At 60.5% G+C, this 18,943-nt stretch overlaps 1 protein-coding gene and 1 long non-coding RNA gene across 2 annotated transcripts; both read left to right on the plus strand.

Moving 5' to 3' along the window:
• Positions 1-375: 375 nt before the first annotated feature.
• Positions 376-16,573, plus strand: SRPK3 (SRSF protein kinase 3). Its single transcript, XM_083881397.1, has 16 exons — positions 376-430; positions 1,893-1,950; positions 3,816-3,931; positions 4,023-4,131; positions 4,273-4,360; positions 5,326-5,413; positions 5,517-5,623; positions 7,222-7,381; positions 9,356-9,381; positions 10,734-10,869; positions 11,639-11,878; positions 12,416-12,516; positions 14,418-14,525; positions 15,120-15,189; positions 15,719-15,811; positions 16,349-16,573. The coding sequence occupies exons 1-16, from the start codon at positions 409-411 to the stop codon at positions 16,531-16,533; spliced, it is 1,707 nt and encodes a 568-aa protein (XP_083737523.1). The 5' UTR covers positions 376-408; the 3' UTR covers positions 16,534-16,573.
• Positions 16,574-17,379: 806 nt separating this feature from the next.
• Positions 17,380-18,843, plus strand: LOC310921240. The gene is made up of 3 exons (XR_014592098.1): positions 17,380-17,606; positions 17,703-18,403; positions 18,466-18,843. It is a non-coding gene; the product is annotated as an uncharacterized lncRNA (long non-coding RNA).
• The last annotated feature ends 100 nt before the right edge of the window (positions 18,844-18,943 follow it).

Genomic DNA, 18,943 nt, shown 5'->3' on the forward strand with positions numbered 1-18,943 from the left:
GTTATCGGAGCTCTCCGGGTGTTGTCGCGATATAATATATCGTAACGCTCGCGGCGGGGGTGGTTGAGTCTGGTTCTATCGCGACAAAGCGCTAGCGGTAGCGTCGCTCTAGGCCGCGTTTCCATGGTGATGGGGGCGTGGTTAAGGGGTGTGGCTATTAAACAATGCGGAGATCTGATTGGTCGGTGGGCGGAGCCAGCGGGATTTCCCCGCCCCTTTTCCCCGGCCGCCCGGTGGCGTCGCTCTAGGCCGCGTTTCCATTGTGATGGGGGCGTGGTTAAGGGGCGTGGTTATTAAAGAATACTGGGATCTCATTGGTTGGTGGGCGGAGCCTGCTGGGTTTGCCCCGCCCCTTTCCCCCCCGGCCGCCAGGGGGTGCCGCGCTCAAGGCGGGGGAGCGCCAGGGGAATGGAGCTGCGCGGGGCGCCCGGTCAGGGCCGGGGGTTAGGGGGAAAATGGGGTTTGAGAGCTGTTCTGAGGGGAAAATGGGGTTTGAGAGGAGTTCTGAGGGGAAAATGGGGGCTCTGAGGGGAAAATGGGGTCTGTAAGGGGGGTTCTGAGGGGGAAATGGTGTCTGAGAGAGGAGTTCTGAAGGGAAAACGGGGATCCTGAGGGGAAAATGGGCTCTGAGAAGGGGGGTCCTGAGGGGAAAACGGGGATTCTGAGGGGGAAATGGGGTCTGAGAAGGGAAAATGGGGACCCTGAAGAGAAAATGGGGTCTGTGAGGGGGGTCCTGAGTGGAAAACGGGGGTTCTCAGGGAAAAATGGGGTCTTAGAAGGGAAAGTGGGGTCTGTGAGGGGGGTTCTCAGGGGAAAATGGGGTCTGTGAGGGAGGTCCTGAGGGGAAATTGGGGGTTCTGAGGGGAAAATGGGAGTTCTCAGAGGAAAATGGGGGTTCTGAGGGGGGTTCTGAGGGGAAAATGGGGTCTGTGAGGGCGTCCTGAGGGGAAAATGGGGGTTCTTGAGGGAAAAACGAGGTTTGAGAGGTGTTCTGAGGGGAAAATAGGGTCTGTGAGAGGAGTTCTGAGGGGAAATCGGAGGTTCTGAGGGTAAAATGGGGGTCCTGAGGGGGAAATGGGGTCTGTGAGGGGGGTCCTGAGGGGAAAATTTTGGTTCTGAGGGGAAAATGGGGTCTGAGAGGGGAAAGTGGGAGTCCTGAGGGGAAAATGGGGCTTTTCCTGGAGGAAGGAGAGTGAGGGGGGTCCTGGAGGTTGGGGGGCTGATGAGATTTTGGGGGGTCCTGAGGGGAAAATTGGGATCCTGGGGGGGTTTCTGAGGGGGAAATGGGGATCCTGAGGGGGAAATGGGGATCCCAGGGGGTCCCTGAGGGGAAAATGGGGGTCCCAGGGGGGTCCTGAGGGGAAAATGGGGATCCCGGGGGGTCCCTGAGGGGAAAATTGGGATCCCGGGGGGGTTCTGAGGGGAAAATGGGGATCCCAGGAGGGTCCTGAGGGGAAAATGGGGATCCCGGGGGGGTTCTGAGGGGAAAATGGGGATCCCAGGGGGGTCCTGAGGGGAAAATTGGGATCCCGGGGATTCCTGAAGGGAAAATGGGGATCCCAGGAGGGTCCTGAGGGGAAAATGGGGATCCCGGGGGGTCCTGAGGGGAAAATGGGGATCCTGGGGGGTCCCTGAGGGGAAATGGGGGTCTTGTGTTATGGGGTCGTGAGGGGAACAATGGGAGGGGGAATTTGGGGGGAATTTGGGGTCCCGAGGGAGGGGCTGAGGACACTCAGGTAATTCCCAGATCGATTCCAGAGGGGAAATTGGAATTTTGGGGGAGAATTTCGGGGGTCCCCGAGGGGAAATTTCAGTGTTGGGGAACTTTGTGGATTTTGGGGCTGGGGAGGGGAACAAAGGGGGACTGAGACCCCCCAAATCCCCCTCCCCAGATCACGTCAGGAGGAGAAAAAAACGCAAAAAGGACAAAAAAACAAAACCACCACCGAGGTGAGGGGGGGGGTCAGCGGGCCCACGACCCTTATCCAGAGATTTTTTTTTGAGGAGGGGGAAACACAAGCAGAGCCCCTTTTAGGGGGTGGGGGACATTCCTGGCCTCCCCTCCCCCTCCAGGGTTATTTTTAACGGGGGGACCTTGAGGTCATTTCTATTTTGGGGGGGTGATGGCCCAGAATGCCCCGCACCTGCTCAGGGGGGGGATTTTGGGACATCCCAAAGCTCCCTCGGGACCATTCCCGGCTCCTTTGCCGCTCTGGGACCACCCTGGGACCACCCCCCGCCATGGGGGAGACCCCCCAAGGGACCAGGTATGGGGAGGGGGCGGGGAGGAGACCCCAAAGGGAGACAATTTGGGTGGGGGTAGAGAAGAGACCCCCAAAGGGAGCAGATTTTGAGGAGAGGGCAGGGAGGAGACCCCAAAAGGGACCAAACTTCCAAACTTTTGGAAGTGGGGGCAAAAAGGAGACCCCTGAAGGGACCAGAATTTGGGGAAGAGGGTAAAAAGGAGGCTCCCAAAAATATCAGATTTTGAGGAGGGGTAGCAGAGAGGAGACCCCTGAAGGGGAGAGGAGCCCCCAAAAGGGACCAAATTTTTGGGGAGGGGGAAAAAGGAGATCCCCAAAGGGACCCGATTTTGGGGAGGGGGCACAGAGGAGACCCCTGAAGGGACCAGAATTTGGGGAGGGGAGTAGAGAGGAGACCCCCAAAAGGCTCAGACAGAGAGAAGCCCCCTAAAGGGAGCAGATTTTGGGGAGGGGGGCAGAGAGAAGACCCAACAGGATCAGAATTTGGGGAGGGGGGGCAAGAACGAGACCCCTGAAGGAACCAGATTTTGGGGAGAGGGTGGAGAGGAGACCCCCAAAAGGGACTGGATTTTTGGGAGGGGCAGAGAGAAGCCCCCCAAAAGGAACCCAATTTTGAGGAAGGGGCACAGAGAACCCCCCAAAAGCCACCCAATTTTGAGGAGGGTCTGCACACCGACCTCTCCCTTGTCCCGGGGCTCGGTGTCCTGTCCCGGGGGGGGTCCCAGCCCTTTCTATGCCCCCCAGGACCCCCAGCCCTTTCTGTCCCCCCAGGACCCCCAGCCCTTTCTGTCCCCCCAGGACCCCCAGCCCCTTCTCTCCCCAGGACCCCCAGCCCTTTTTCTCCCCCCAGGACCCCCAGCCCTTTCTCTCCCCCCCAGGACCCCCAGCCCTTTCTCTCCCCCCAGGACCCCCAGCCCTTTCTCTCCCCCCAGGACCCCCAGCCCTTTCTCTCCCCCCCAGGACCCCCAGCCCTTTCTCTCCCCCCAGGACCCCCAGCCCTTTCTGTCCCCCCCAGGACCCCCAGCCCTTTCTCTGCCCCCAGGACCCCCAGCCCCTTCTCTCCCCAGGACCCCCAGCCCTTTCTCTCCCCCCCAGGACCCCCAGCCCTTTCTGTCCCCCCAGGACCCCCAGCCCTTTCTCTGCCCCCAGGACCCCCAGCCCTTTCTCTGCCCCCCAGGACCCCCAGCCCTTTCTGTCCCCCCAGGACCCCCAGCCCTTTCTCCCCCCCAGGACCCCCAGCCCTTTCTCTCCCCCCCAGGACCCCCAGCCCTTTCTCTCCCTCCAGGACCCCCAGCCCTTTCTCTGCCCCCAGGACCCCCAGCCCTTTCTCTGCCCCCAGGACCCCCAGCCCTTTCTCTCCCCCCAGGACCCCCAGCCCCTTCTCTCCCCAGGACCCCCAGCCCTTTCTCTCCCCCCAGGACCCCCAGCCCCTTCTCTCCCCAGGACCCCCAGCCCTTTCTCTCCCCCCAGGACCCCCAGCCCTTTCTCTGCCCTCAGGACCCCCAGCCCTTTCTCTCCCCCCAGGACCCCCAGCCCTTTCTGTTCCCCCAGGACCCCCAGCCCTCCCGGCGCATCCCCAGAGCCGCCCCCGGCCCCGCCCTCGCTCTCCGAGCCCCTCCTGGGCTCCGACGAGGGGGAACAGGAGGATCCCCGCGATTACTGCAAAGGTGGGGGGACACGGACACCCCTCTCCTTTATTTTTGGGGGTGTAAAGACCCCCGGAGTGACGCCCCCCGCCCCTCGGCGCCCCCTCCCCAGGCGGGTATTACCCGGTTCGCATCGGGGACCTTTTCCACGGTCGTTACCACGTCGTTCGAAAATTGGGTTGGGGACATTTCTCCACCGTGTGGCTTTGCTGGGACCTCCGGTGAGTGCTGGGGACACCCCTGGGGGGCTCCCCAAAATATCCAGGGGGATCTCCTTTGGAATTTTTTTTTTTTTTTTTTTTTTTTTTTTTTTTTTTTTTTTTTTTTTTTTTTTTTTTTTTTTTTTTTTTTTTTTGTGACAGGAGGAAACGTTTCGTGGCGCTGAAGGTGGTGAAAAGCGCCCCCCAATACACCGAGACGGCTCTGGATGAGATAAAGCTGCTGAAATGTGTGAGTGATGCCACCCTAAAGACCCCTCCTCAAAACGGGGAGCCCCCCAAATTCACCCCCCCAAAACCCCAGAGTTGGGATCCACAGAGTACTCAACACATGTGGTGGTGATGGGAGAGACTGGAAGGGACTGGGAGGGGATTTGGGGGCACTGGGGGGGACTGGGAGGGGATTTGGGGGGACTGGGAGGGACTGGGAGGGGATTTTGGGGGCACTGGGAGGGACTGGGAGGGGATTTTGGGGGCACTGGGAGGGACTGGGAGGGGACTGGGAGGGGATTTGGGGGCACTGGGGGGGACTGGGAGGGGATTTGGGGGCACTGGGAGGGAACTGGGAGGGGATTTTGGGGGCACTGGGAGGGACTGGGAGGGGACTGGGAGGGGATTTGGGGGCACTGGGGGGGACTGGGAGGGGATTTGGGGGCACTGGGAGGGAACTGGGAGGGGATTTGGGGGGACTGGGAGGGACTGGGAGGGGATTTTGGGGGCACTGGGAGGGGATTTTGGGGGCACTGGGAGGGACTGGGAGGGGATTTGGGGGCACTGGGAGGGACTGGGAGGGGACTGGGAGGGGATTTGGGGGCACTGGGGGGGACTGGGAGGGGATTTGGGGGCACTGGGGGGGACTGGGAGGGGATTTGGGGGCACTGGGAGGGAACTGGGGGGATATTTGGGGATTTTTGGGGTCCCTCTGATGGGGGTCTCTGATTTCCCCAGCAGATATTTTGGGATTTTGGGGGGTCTCTCCTCTCTCTTGGGGATATTTTGGGGGTCTCTCCTCTCTCTTGGGGATATTTTGGGGGTCTCAGGGGGTCTCTCCTCCCCCTAGGGGTGGATTTTGGGGGTCTCAGGGGTCTCTCCTCCCCCCGGGTGTGGATTTTGGGGGTCTCAGGGGGGGTCTCTCCTGTCCCAGGGGATTTTTTAGGGGTCTCAGGGGTCTCTCCCCCTGGATTTTGGGACCCCCAGGTTCGGGATTCAGACCCCAGCGACCCCAACCGTGAGAACATCGTGCAGCTCATCGATGATTTCAAGATTTCGGGGGTCAACGGTGTCCGTATCCTTTTCTGGGGGGGGCTCTGAGGGGGGTACCCCGAGTTTCTCATCCCTCAGGGGGGGTTTTAGGGGTCTGGGGGCTCCTTGACTGCCCCCCACCCCAGATGTTTGCATGGTGCTGGAGGTGCTGGGCCACCAACTGCTGCGCTGGATCATCAAATCCAACTACCAGGGGCTGCCCCTGCCCTGCGTCAAGAGCATCGTCCGCCAGGTCAGGGGGCTCTGGGGACCCCCCAAATCCCCTCTGGTGGTGTGGGACCCCCAAATGGGCTGCAGAGAGACCCCCAAATCACCCCAAATCATCCTGGTGCTCTGGGACCCCCAGATGGGCTGCACAGAGACACCCAAATCCCCCCTGGTGGTGTGGGACCCCCAGATGGGCTGCACAGAGCCCCCTAAATCCTCCCAAATGCTCCTGGTGCTCTGGGACCCCCAAATCCTCCTGAGACCCGAAATCTGCTGCCCAGAGACCCCCAAATCCCCCCTGGTTCTCTGGGACCCCCAAATCCTCCTGAGACCCCCAAATGTGCTGCCCAGAGACCCCCAAATCCTCCTGGGACCCCCAGATGTGCTGCCCAGAGCCCCCAAATCACCCCAAATCCTCCTGGTGTTCTGGGACCCCCAAATCCTCCTGGGACCTCCAAATGGGCTGCCCAGAGACCCACAAATCCTCCTGGGACCCCCAAATGTCCTCCCCAAATCCCCCATAGCCCCCATAGCCCCCAGCCCCACAGAAGCCTCTAGAACCCCTCAGATTCACATGGGAACCCCAAATCGTCCTCAAATCACCCCAAAATCCACATGAGGAACCCCAAACAGCCCCAAAATCCCCCAAATTCTCTTGTGGACCCTCCCAAATCCTTATGGGAACCCCAAACATCCCCCAAATCCCTCTGAGATGCACATGGGAACCCCAAACAGCCCCCAAATCCTCCAAATGTCCCTGTGGACCCTCCCAAATCCTTATGGGAACCCCAAATGTCCCCCAAAATCTCTCCACATCCCCATGAGGAACCCCAAACATCCCCCAAATCCCTCTGAGGTCCACATGGGAACCCCAAACATCCCCCAAAATTCCTCCACATCCCCATGAGGAACCCCAAACAGCCCCTAAATCCACCAAATTCTCTTGTGGACCCCACAAAATCTCCCTCAAACACCCCCAGCTCCCCAAAATCTCACCAGGGTTTGATTTTGGGGGGGATTTTGGCCCATCCCACCCCTGGGGATGCCCCTCACAGCTTTGGGGACCCCCCAAATCCCTTCCCAAACACCCCCAGCTCCCCAAAATCCCACCAGGGTTTGATTTTGGGGGGGATTTTGACCCATCCTTCCCCTGGGGATGCCTCTCACAGCTTTGGGGGGCCCCTTCCCAACCCCTTTGATATTTATTTTCTTTAGTAAAGCTGTAGTTATTATTGCTATTATTACTATTATTACTATTATTACTATTATTATTACTATTATTATTATTATTATTACACTCAGCCTTATATTTTAATTCGATACAAATTAAATGCTGACAGAACCAAGTCCATTTAATCTTTACTACCTTTAGCTCTTAATCAAGTTACATTTTATTATTTCAGCATTTTATTAACACTGATTTTATTAATTTTGGGGGGATTTTTTGGGCAGTAATTTTTCCCCAGGTTACATTTTATTATTTAAACATCCTGTTAACACTAATTTTATTAATTTTGGTAGGATTTTTGGGGGGTAATTTTTCCCCAGGTTACATTTTATTATTTTACCATCCCATTAACACTAATTTTATTAATTTTGGGGGGATAATTTTTATTTCCCCAGGTGCTGGAGGGACTGGATTACCTGCACACCAAATGCAAGATCATCCACACAGACATCAAACCCGAGAACGTCCTGCTCTGTGTGCAGGAGCCTTTCCTCAGACACCTGGCGGCGCAGGCAGCGCGATGGGCACGGGGAGAGGGACCCCCACGGGGAGCAGGTACCACAAAATACACCTGGGGGGCCCAAAAAACACCTGGGGGGCCCAAAAAACACACCTGGGGGGGTCAGGGATCCCAAAATCCAGCCCTGGGGGGTCAGGGGTGCCCCAAAAATCATCCCCGGGGGCTCAAAATTGCACCTGGGGGGCTCAAAATCACACCTGGGGACCCCAAAATCACACCTGGGGGTGCAGGCAGCGCGATGGGCCAGGGGAGAGGGGCCCCCAAGGGGAGCAGGTACCCCGAAAAACACCTGGGGGGGTCAGGGAACCCCAAAATCCATCCCTGGGGGCTCAAAATCGCACCTGGAAGGGTCAGAATCGCACCTGGGGGGCCCAAAATTGCACCTGAGAGGCCAAAATCACACCTGGCGGCACATTGGGCAAGGGGAGAGGGGCCCCCAAGGGGAGCAGGTACCACAAAAAAACACCTGAGGGGCCCAAAAAACACCTGCGGGGGTCAGGGATCCCAAAATCCATCCCTGGGGGGTCAGGGGTGCTACAGAAATCATCCCCAGGGGCTCAAAATCGCACCTGGGGGGCTCAAAATTGCACCTGGGGGGACTCAAAATTGCACCTGGGGGCCCCAAAATCACACCTGGGGGAGAGGGGACCCCCAAAAAACATCCCCAGAGAGGAAAGGGACCCCAAAAAACATCCTCAGTGGGAAAAAGGACACCAAAATCACACCTGGGGGGCTCAAAATTGCACCTGGTAGGGCAGGGAACTCCCAAAATACGTCCCTGGGGGGGTAGGGATCCCAAAACTCACACCTGGGGACCTCAAAATCACACCTGGGGGTGCAGGCAGCACAATGGGCCAGGGGAGAGGGACCCCCACGGGGAGCAGGTACCCCAAAAAACACCTGGGGGTTCTAAAATTACACTTGGGGGGTCAGGGGGGCCCCAAAATCCATCCCTGGGGGCTCAAAATCGCACCTGGAAGGGTCAAAATCGCACCTGGGGGGCCCAAAATTGCACCTGAGAGGCCAAAATCACACCTGGCGGCACATTGGGCAAGGGGAGAGGGGCCCCCAAGGGGAGCAGGTACCACAAAAAAACACCTGGGGGGCCCAAAAAACACCTGGGGGGGGTCTAAAATTACACCTGGAGGGTCAGGGGTGCTACAGAAATCATCCCCGGGGACTTAAAATTGTACCTGGAGGGTTCAAAATCGCACCTGGGGGGACTCAAAATTGCACCTGGGGGCCCCAAATCACACCTGGGGGAGAGGGGACCCCCAAAAAACATCCCTGGAGGGAAAGGGACCCCAAAAAACATCCTCAGGGGGGAAGGGGACCCCAAAAAACATCCTCAGTGGGAAAAAGGACACCAAAATCACACCTGGAGGGTTCAAAATTGCACCCGGGGGGCTCAAAATCACACCTGGGGGGACACAAAATCACACCTGGCGGCACAAGCAGCACAATGGGCCAGGGGAGAGGGACCCCCACGGGGAGCAGGTACCACAAAAAACACCTGGGGGGCCCAAAAAACATCCTCAGAGGGAAAGGGGACCCCAAAAATCATCCCCGGGGGCTCAAAATTGCACCTGGGGGGTCAAATTCACACCTGGGGGGCCCAAAATCACACCTGGGAGAGAAGGGACCCCCCAAAAACATCCCGGGGGGGGCAGGTACCCCAAAATCACACCTGGGGGGCCCCAAAATCATACCTGGAGGGGCCCAAAAAACAACCCCAGGGGCCAGAAACTGCCAAAATCACACCTGGGAGGTCAGGGATACCAAAATCACACACCTGGGGGGGCAGGGAACCCAAAATCCACCCCAGGAATTCAGGTAACGCCCAAAATGGATCCAGGAGTGCAGGTAACCCCCAAAAATGGATCCAGGTGTGCAGGTAACTCCTGTTCCACTGCTCTGGGGGTCCCCCCAAAATTCAGGGCCCCCCAGTCCCCCCACACCTGGTCTGGGGGGGGCTCTACTGACCCCCCACCTGTCCTGTCTATCCACAGTGAGCTCAGCCCCGCAGGAGGAACCTGTGAGTGTCCCTGCACACCTGGGGCTGCTTTACCTGTGTGTGTGCTCACCTGTGTGTGTGTGTGTGCTCACCTGTGTGTGCTTTACCTCTGCTCACCTGTGAGTGTCCCTGCACACCTGGGGCTGCTTTACCTGTGTGTGTGTGCTCACCTGTGTGTGTGTGCTCACCTGTGAGTGTCCCTGCACACCTGGGGCTGCTTTACCTGTGTGTGTGTGCTCACCTGTGTGTGTGCTCACCTGTGTGTGTCCCTGCACACCTGGGGCTGCTTTACCTGTGTGTGCTCACCTGTGTGTGTGTGTGCTCACCTGTGTGTGTGTGTGCTCACCTGTGTGTGTGTGTGTGCTCACCTCTGTGTGTGTGTGTGTGTGTGTGTGCTCACCTGTGAGTGTGTGTGTGTGCTCACCTGTGAGTGTGTGTGTGTGTGTGCTCACCTGTGAGTGTGTGTGTGTGCTCACCTGTGAGTGTGTGTGTGTGTGTGCTCACCTGTGTGTGTGTGTGCTCACCTGTGAGTGTGTGTGTGTGTGTGCTCACCTGTGAGTGTGTGTGTGTGTGTGCTCACCTGTGTGTGTGTGTGCTCACCTGTGAGTGTCCCTGCACACCTGGGGCTGCTTTACCTGTGTGTGCTTTACCTGTGTGTGTGTGTGTGTGCTCACCTGTGAGTGTCGCTGCATACCTGGGGCTGCTTTACCTGTGTGTGTGTGCTCACCTGTGTGTGTGCTCTCACCTGTGTGTGCACACCTGGCTGTGCTCACCTGTGTGCCCTCACCTGTCCTTGCACACCTGTGTGTGCCCTCACCTGTGTGTGCTCTCACCTGGCTGTGCTTTCACCTGTGTGTGCTCTCACCTGTGTGTGCTCTCACCTGTGTGTGCCCTCACCTGTGTGTGCTCTCACCTGGCTGTGCTTTCACCTGTGTGTGCTCTCACCTGTGTGTGCTCTCACCTGTGTGTGCCCTCACCTGTGTGTGCTCTCACCTGGCTGTGCTTTCACCTGTGTGTGCTCTCACCTGTGTGTGCTCTCACCTGTGTGTGCTCTCACCTGTGTGCCCTCACCTGTGTGTGCCCTCACCTGTCCTTGCACACCTGTGTGTGCCCTCACCTGTGTGTGCCCTCACCTGGCTGTGCTCACCTGTGTGTGCTCTCACCTGTCCTTGCACACCTGTGCATGTGTCCTGACACCTGGCTGTGCTCACCTGTGTGTACCTTTGCATGGTTTTGCACACCTGTCTGCCCTTTGCCCCCCAAAACCAAAGGTCTCCCATCTGGGGAGTCACCAAAATCGAGGAAATCCCCCCAAAACCGAGGAAATCCCCCCAAAATCAATCAATCAACCGATCAATCAATCGATCCCCCAGGAGCGCCTGTCCCGGGCTCAGCGGCGGCGGCGGCGGCGGCGACAGCGGCGACAGCGACACCTGCTGGCCCAGAGACTGCGGGACCTGGAGCAGCTCCGCGACACCGCGGGGACACCGGGGACAGCCAGTGACACCGGTGAGCCCGGGGACACCGGGGGGGTTTGGGGACACCGGGGGGGACAGCCAGGGACACCGGTGAGCCCGGGGGGCTTTGGGGACACCGCGGGGGTTTGGGGACAGCCAGTGACACCGGTGAGCCCGGGGGGCTTTGGGGACACCGGGGGGGTTTGGGGACAGTCAGTGACACCGGTGAGCCCGGGGGGACACTGGGGGGGTCTGGGGACACCGCGGGGACACCGGGGACAGCCAGTGACACCGGTGAGCCCGGGGGGCTTTGGGGACACTGGGGGGGTTTGGGGACATTGGGGACAGCCAGGGACACCGCGGGGACACCAGGGACAGCCAGCGACACCGGTGAGCCCGAGGACACCGGGGGGGTTTGGGGACACCGGGGGGGACAGCGGGGACAGCCAGGGACAGCCAGCGACACCGGTGAGCACAGGGACACCGGGGAGGGGACACCAGGAGAGACACCGGGGACAGCCAGTGACACTGAATTTGGGGAGGGGTCTCAGTGTCTCTCTCTCCCCCCGAGAAGCCCCCCAGGACCCCCCGGAGGAATTGGGGAGGGGTGTCAGTGTCTCTCTCCCCAGAGCCCCCCTCGGAGGAGTTTGGGGAGGAGTTGGGGAGGAATTGGGGAGGGGTCTCACCGTGTCTCTCCCCCAGAGCCCCCCCCGGAGCCCCCGGAGGAGTTGGGGAGGGGTCTCAGGGTCTCTCTCCCCCAGAGCCCCCCCCGGAGCCCCCGGAGGAATTGGGGAGGGGTCTCACCGTGTCTCTCCCCCCAGAGCCCCCCCCGGAGCCCCCGGAGGAGCTGTTGGGGGGCAGCCCCCCGAGCGGCGCCTCCTCCTCGGGGGTGCACACGCTGCCCCCCGGCGGCTCCAGCGATGGATTCTCGGGGGGCTCCCCCGGCTCGGGGGGTCCCCCCCGGCGCGCCCCCAGCCCCAGCTCGGCCTCGGACTCGCTCTTCACCCCCACCTCGGGCTCCCTCATCTCGGGGGGCTCCGAGGGGCTGCCCCCCACCCTCGGTCAGTGCATGGCCACGGGGGATTGGGGGATTTTGGGGTTTGGGGAGGGGTCTGGGGGGATTTGGGGGGTTTTGGGGTTTGGGGAGGGGTCTGAGGGGGATTTGGGGGTTTGGGGGGTCTGGAAGGGCAGTTTGGGGGGGATTTGGGGGGTTTTTGAGGTTTGGGGAGGAGTCTGGGGGGATTTGGGGTATTTTGGGGTTTGGGAGGGTCTGGAAGGGCAATTTGGGGTCTGGAAGGGCAATTTGGGGGATTTTGGGGTTTGGGGAGGGGTCTGGAGTGGCAATTTGGGATCTGGAGGGGCAGTTTTGGGGGGCATTTTGGATTTGGGGCGATCTGGAGCTGTGGGGTGGGTCTGGGGGTCCCCAGGTGTCCCCCAAGGTCCCCAATGTCCCCCACAGGTGAGGGGGGGCTGTGGGGTGGGTCTGGGGTCCCCAGGTGTCCCCCAAGGTCCCCAATGTCCCCCACAGGTGAGGGGGGGCTGTAGGGTGGGGTCTGGGGGTCCCCAGGTGTCCCCCAAGTCCCCAATGTCCCCCACAGGTGAGGGGGGGCTCCCGGGGGGGCAGGAGAACCCCCTGGACCCCCGAGCGGCCCCTCGGCTGCGGGTCAAGATCGCCGACCTGGGCAACGGCTGCTGGGTGGTGAGAGGGGCTGGGGGCACTGGGGAGACTGGGGGGACTGGGGGGACTGGGAGGGGATTGAGGGGGACTGGGAGAAACTGGGAGGGGACTGGGAGGGGATTGGGAAGAAACTGGGGGGGACTGGGAGAGACTGGGAGGGGATTGGGAGGAATTTGGGGGCAACTGGGAGGGACTGGGAGGGGACTAGGAGGGACTGGGGGTGACTGGGGGACTGGGAGAGACTATAGGCAACTGGGAGAGGACTGGGAGGGACTGGGAGGGGATTGGGAGAGACCGGGGAGAGATTGGGAGGGATGTGGGGGGACTTGGAAGGACTGGAGGGGACTGGGGGCACTGGGAGGGGACTGGGGGGAACTGGGAGGGGATTGGGGGGCACTGGGAGAGACTGGGGGCACTAAGAGAGACTCGAGGCAACTGGGAGGGACTGAGGGGGATTGGGAGGGGATTGGGAGGGGATTGGGGGAACTGGGAAGGACTGGGATGGAACTGGGAGGGGATTGGGAAAGACTGGGGGGGCACTGAGAGGGACTGGGGGGACTGGGAGGGGACTGGGAAGAACTGGGAGGGACTGGCAGAGACTGGGAGGGGACTGGTGGGGATTGGGAGGGGATTGGGAGGAACTGGGAAGGACTGGAGGGGGGGAGATTGGGAGGGATTGAGAGGGACTGGAAGGGACTGGGGGGGATTGGGAGGGGATTGGGAGGAACTGGGAAGGACTGGAGGGGGGGAGATTGGGAGGGATTGAGAGGGACTGGAAGGGACTGGGGGGGATTGGGAGAGATGTGGGGGGAACTGGGAGAGATGTGGGGTGGGCTGGGAGGGGATTGGGGGGAGCTGGGAGGGTTTGGGGGAAGTTTTGAGAGGCTTTGTGGGACTGGGGTGGTCTGGGGGTTTTGTGGGAGAGTTGTGGCTTTGGAGTGTTCTGAGTGTTTCAGGGAGGGGTTGTGAGTGGGGAGCTGAGGGTTTTGGGGGGCCTTGTGGGGGTGTAGGGGGGTTGTGAGGTGTCTGTGGTCTGTGGATATTTGGAGTCTGTGGGTTTTTAGGGTCTCTCTGTGGCTGTTTGGGGTCCCTGTGTGTGTTTGGGGTCTCTGTGTGTGTTTGGGGTCTCTGTGTGTGTGTTTGGGCTCTGTGTGGGGGGTCTCTGTGTGTGTTTGGGGTCTCTGCGTGGGTTTTTAGGGTCTGTGTGTGTGTTTGGGCTCTGTGTGGGGGGTCCCTGTGTCTGTTTGGGGTCTCTGTGTGTGTTTGGGGTCTCTCTGTGGGTTTTTAGGGTCTGTGTGTGTGTGTTTGGGCTCTGTGTGGGGGGTCTCTCTGTGTGTTTGGGGTCTCTGTGGCTGTTCAGGCTCTCTCTGTGTGTATTTGGGGTCTCTGTGTGTGTGTTTGGGTTCTCTGTGGGGTCTCTGTGAGTTTTTAGGGTCTCTCTGGGTTTTTGGGCTCTCTCTGGGTGTTTGGGGTCTGTGTTTGGGATCTCTCTATGTGTTTGGAGTCCCTGTGTGTGTTTGGGGTCCCTGTGTGTTTGGGGTCTCTCTCTGTAGGTTTTTAGGGTCTCTCTGGGTTTTTGGGGTCTCTCTGGGTTTTTAGGGTCTCTCTCTGTAGGTTTTTAGGGTCTCTCTGGGTTTTTGGGGTCTCTGTGTGTGTGTTTGGGGTCTCTCTCTGTAGGTTTTTAGGGTCTCTCTGGGTTTTTGGGGTCTCTGTAGGTTTTTAGGGTCTCTCTGGGTTTTTGGGGTCTCTGTGTGTGTGTTTGGGGTCTCTCTCTGTAGGTTTTTAGGGTCTCTCTGAGTTTTTGGGGTCTCTCTGGGTTTTTAGGGTCTCTCTGTAGGTTTTTGGGGTCTCTCTGGGTGTTTGGGGTCTCTCTGTGTGTCTGTGGTCCCCGTGTCCCGGCTGACCCCGCTCTGCCCCCGCAGCACAAACACTTCACCGAGGACATCCAGACCCGGCAGTACCGGGCCCTGGAGGTGCTGCTGGGGGCGGGCTACGGGCCCCCCGCCGACATCTGGAGCACGGCCTGCATGGTATGGGGGGCTCGGGACCCCCGGGGAGGGCAGGGACCCCCAGAATAGGGGAGGGGGCTCAGGGGACCCCCAGGGAGGCTCTCAGGGACCCCCAGAGGGGGGCAGGGGGTTCAGGGATCCCCGGGGGGGGGCTCTGAGGGACCCCTGGGATAGGGACAGGGGGGCTCAGGGACCCCTGAGGGGGATCAGAGGGACCCCTTGCATGGTCAGGGGGGGCTCAGGGACCCCCGGGGGACCTGGGACCTCCAGAGGAGGGGAGGGGGGCTCGGGGACCCCCAGGGGAGATTAGAGGGACTCCTTGCATGGGGACAGGGGGGTTCAGGGACCCCCAGAATAGGGGAGGGGGTTGAAGGACCCCCGGGGGGAACAGGGACCCCTGGGATGGGGACAGAGGGGCTCAGGGACCCCCGGGGGGAACAGGGACCCCCAGCGTGGAGAGAGGGGGCTCAAGGGACCCCCGGTGGGGCTCTGAGGGACCCCGGGGTGAGGAGGGGGCACTGAGGGACCCCAGGATGAGGAGAGGGGGCTTCTGATGACCCCCATTGGTGCTCCCCCACCGCCGGGACCCCTCCCCAATTCCCATTGCCCCCCCAGGTGTTCGAGCTGGCCACGGGCGATTACCTGTTCGAGCCCCACTCGGGGGAGGACTACAGCCGGGACGAGGGTGGGTGTGGCCTGGGCGTGACCGAGGGGCGTGGCCTCGGGGTGGGCGTGGCAAGGACATGGGTGTGGCCAGGGAATGGGTGTGGCCTCAGGGGTGGGTGTGGCCAGCTACATTTGGGGAAGAGTACAGCCCTGATGAGGGTGGGTGTGGCCTAAGGGATGTGGCTCAAGTGGGTGTGGCCTAAGGGGTGTGGCACAGGTGGGTGTGGCCAATTATATATAAAAGAGGCGTGGTCTCCTGGAGCGGCAATCTCTGGTAGCCAATAGGAGGCCAAAGGGGGTGTGGCCTGTCCCAAGGGTGTGGCCATTGGGGTTGTGGCTTCCAACAAAGGGCGTGGTCTGAGTGTAGGGGCGTGGCTCAGAAAGGGGTGGAGCCTGTCTAGATGTAACAGCCAATGGGAAGGGAGTTTGGCCAAGGGGGCGTGGCCGGGTCAATATCTGCATATGGGGAAAGGAGATGGGTTGGAACCAGCGGGGTGGGCGTGGCTAAAGGCGGTGGGCGTGGCTCAAACAAGCCACGCCCCCCGCAGACCACATTGCCCACGTGATCGAGCTGCTGGGGGAGATCCCGCGGCACGTGGCCCTGGGGGGGCGCTACTCCCGAGAGTTCTTCAACAGGAAAGGTGAGGGCGGGGGCGGGGGCGGGGCCAGGGCTGGGTGTGGCCCTGGGCGGGGGCACGGCTGGGTGTGGTCCATGGGCGTGGTCAGGGATGGGTGTGGCCCGTGGGCGTGGCTAAGGATGGGTGTGGCCGGGTGGATTCCAAATGGGCGGGGTCGAGGGGTGGGTGTGGCCTTAAAGGTGTGACGGGGTGGGGTCCTGCAGGTGGGATGATGTGGGGATATGCAAATGAGGGGTGGGGGTTGTCCTATAGCCCCGCCCACAAGGAGAGGGGCATGTCATGACCACACCCCTCTAGGGGCGTGGCCACATCAGGACTGGGGCGTGTCCCTCTTCTTGGTGGGAGGGGCGTGTCCTGCCCACACCCCTCACTTTAGGGGCGTGGCCACCTCAAGATTAGGGCGTGTCCCTCCAAAACCCCTCCTCATTTTAGGGGCGGGGTCTCAGGTTTAGGGCGTGTCCCTCCCTAACCCCTCCCCCTACTCTATGTGTGTATTATGAGGGAGGGGCGTGTCCCTCGCTGACCCCGCCCCCTCCCCAGGTGAGCTGCGGCACATCCGGCACCTGCGGCCCTGGGGGCTGCGGGCGGTGCTGCAGGAGAAATACGAGTGGCCTCGGGGTCCCGCGGCCGCCTTCGCGCGGTTCCTGCGGCCCATGCTGGCCTTCGAGCCCGCCCGCAGGGCCACGGCCCGGCAGTGCCTGCAGCACCCCTGGCTCCGCCCCTGACACGCCCCGGGCACGCCCACCACGGGTCAATAAACCACAATTACGGGGGGACATGTCTGGTGGTCCTGGTGAAGGGTGTGCCCCTGGCTCCGCCCCTGACACGCCCCCTGGACACGCCCACCACGGGTCAATAAACCACAGCCACAGGGGGGCGCTCCTGTGATGTTTATTGGGGGTTTTGGGTGGGTCTGGTGGGGGGTCTGGCCGTGGGTCCACCCCTAGACACGCCCACCTCACCTCAATAAACCACGGCCACAGGGGGGCGCTCTTGAGATGTTTATTGGGGGTTTTGGATGGTCCTGGTGAAGGCTCTGCCCCCTAGACACGCCCCTGGACACGCCCACCATGGCTCAATAAACCACGGCCACAGGGGGGCGCTCCTGTGATGTTTATTGGGGGATTTTGGGTGGTTCTGGTGAAGGGTGTACCTCTAGACACGCCCCTGACACGCCCCCGGGCACGCCCACCCTGCCTCAATAAACCACAGCCATGGGGGGCACTCCTCAGGTGTTTATTGGGGGTTTTGGGGTATTTTGGGTGGTCCTGGTGAGGGCTCTGCCCCTGGACACGCCCCCTAGACACGCCCCCAGACTTACCCCTAGACACGCCCACCCCACCTCAATAAACCACAGCCACTGGGGGGCGCTCCTGGTGGTCCTGGGGTGTTTTTTGGGGGATTTTGGGTGGTCCTGGTGAAGGCTCCACCCCTAGACACGCCCACCCCACCCCAATAAACCACAGCCACAGGGGAGCGCCCTTGCAGTCTTTATTGGGGGGGTTGGGTGGTCCTGGTGAGGGATTGGGGGGGGGTCTTGGAGTAGTCCTGGAGAGTCCTGGAGTGTCTGGTGGTCCTGGGGGGGTCCCAGGGGTCTTGTGTGTGGTCCTGAGGGGTCCTGAGGGGTCCTGGAGGTGTTTTGGGGTCCCAGGGGTGCTTTTTGTGTGGTCCTAAAAAGTCCTGGGGGAGATCCTGACAATGTTTTGGGGTCCTCGGGGATTCTGGGCCTATTTTGGAGTCCCAGGAGTGCTTTTTGTGTGGTCCTGGGGTGTCCTGGAGCTATTTTGGGGTCCCAGGGGTGTCCTGTGTGTGGTCCTAAGAAGTCCTGGGGGGGGGATCCTGAAGATATTTTGGGGTCCTGGGGGATTCTGGAGATATTTTGAAGTCCCAGGAGTGCTTTTTGTGTGGTCCTAACGTGTCCTGGGGTTGTTTTGGGGTCCCAGGGGTGTTTTTCGTGTGGTCCTAAGAGGTTTTGAGGGGAATTCTGAGGATATTTTGGGGTCCTGGAAAAGTTTTGGTGTCCCAGGGGTGCTTTTTGTGTGGTCCTAAAAGGTCCTGGGAGGGGCCCTGACAAATTTTTGGGGGTTTTGGAGGATCCTGGAAATGTTTTTGGGTCCCAGGAGTGTTTTGTGTGTTGGTCCTGAGTGATCCTGGGGGTGTTTTGGGGTCCCAGGGGTGGTTTGTGTGGTCCTAGAGAGTCCTAAGGGTGTCCTGTGGTGTCCAAGACGTGTTTTGGGGTCTCAGGGATGTTTTTTTTGTGGTCCTGAGGAGTGCTGGGTGATCCTGGGGGTGATTTGGGGTCCCTGGGGTGTTTTCTGTGTGGTCCTGGAGGGTCCTAAGGGTGTCCTGGGGGTGTCCTGTGGTCCTAGGGTACCCTGGGGGTGTTTTGGGGTCCCTGGGGTGTTTTCTGTGTGGTCCTGGGGTATCCTAAGGGTGTCCTGGGGGTGTCTTGTGGTCCTGGGGTATCCTGGGGGTGTTTTGGGGTACCTGGGGCTGTTTTCTGTGTGGTCCTAAGGGGTTCTCAGGGTCTCCCAGTGATGTTTTGGGATCCTGAAGTGTGTTGGGGTCCCTTGTGGTCCTGGAGATGCTTTGGGGGTCCCTGGGGCTGTTTTGGGGTCTCTGGGACTGTTTTGGAGTCTCAAGAGTGTTTTCTTGAGGTCCCTGGGGCTGTTTTGGGGTCCTGTCAGGGTCTCTGGGGCTGTTTGAGGGTCCTGGGGGTCCTGTTGGGGTCCCTGGGGCTGTTTTGGGGTGCCAGGAGTGTCTTGTATGTGGTTGTGAGGATGTTTTGGAGTCCTGGGTGTGGCTGGTGTGTGGTTCTGGTGCTGTTTTGGGGTCCCAGGAGTGTCTGGTGCGTGGTCCAGGGGCAGATTTGGGGTCCTGTCAGGGTCCCAGGGGGTCCAGTTGGGGTCCCTGGTGCTGTTTTGGGGTCCCAGGGGTGTCTGGTGCGTGGTCAGGGGATGTTCTGGGGTCCTGGACATGCCTGGTGTGTGGTCCTGGTGCTGTTTTGGGGTCCTGGGGCTGTTTTGGGGTCCCAGGAGTGTCTGGTGCATGGTCCAGGGGCTGTTTTCGGATCCTGTCAGGTCCTGGTGCTGTTTGGGGGGTCTTTGGGGCTGTTTTAGGGTCCCAGAAGTGTCT

This window comes from Zosterops lateralis (genome assembly GCF_965231275.1).
Source record: "Zosterops lateralis genome assembly, chromosome: 33".
Classification (NCBI taxonomy): Eukaryota; Metazoa; Chordata; class Aves; order Passeriformes; family Zosteropidae; genus Zosterops; species Zosterops lateralis.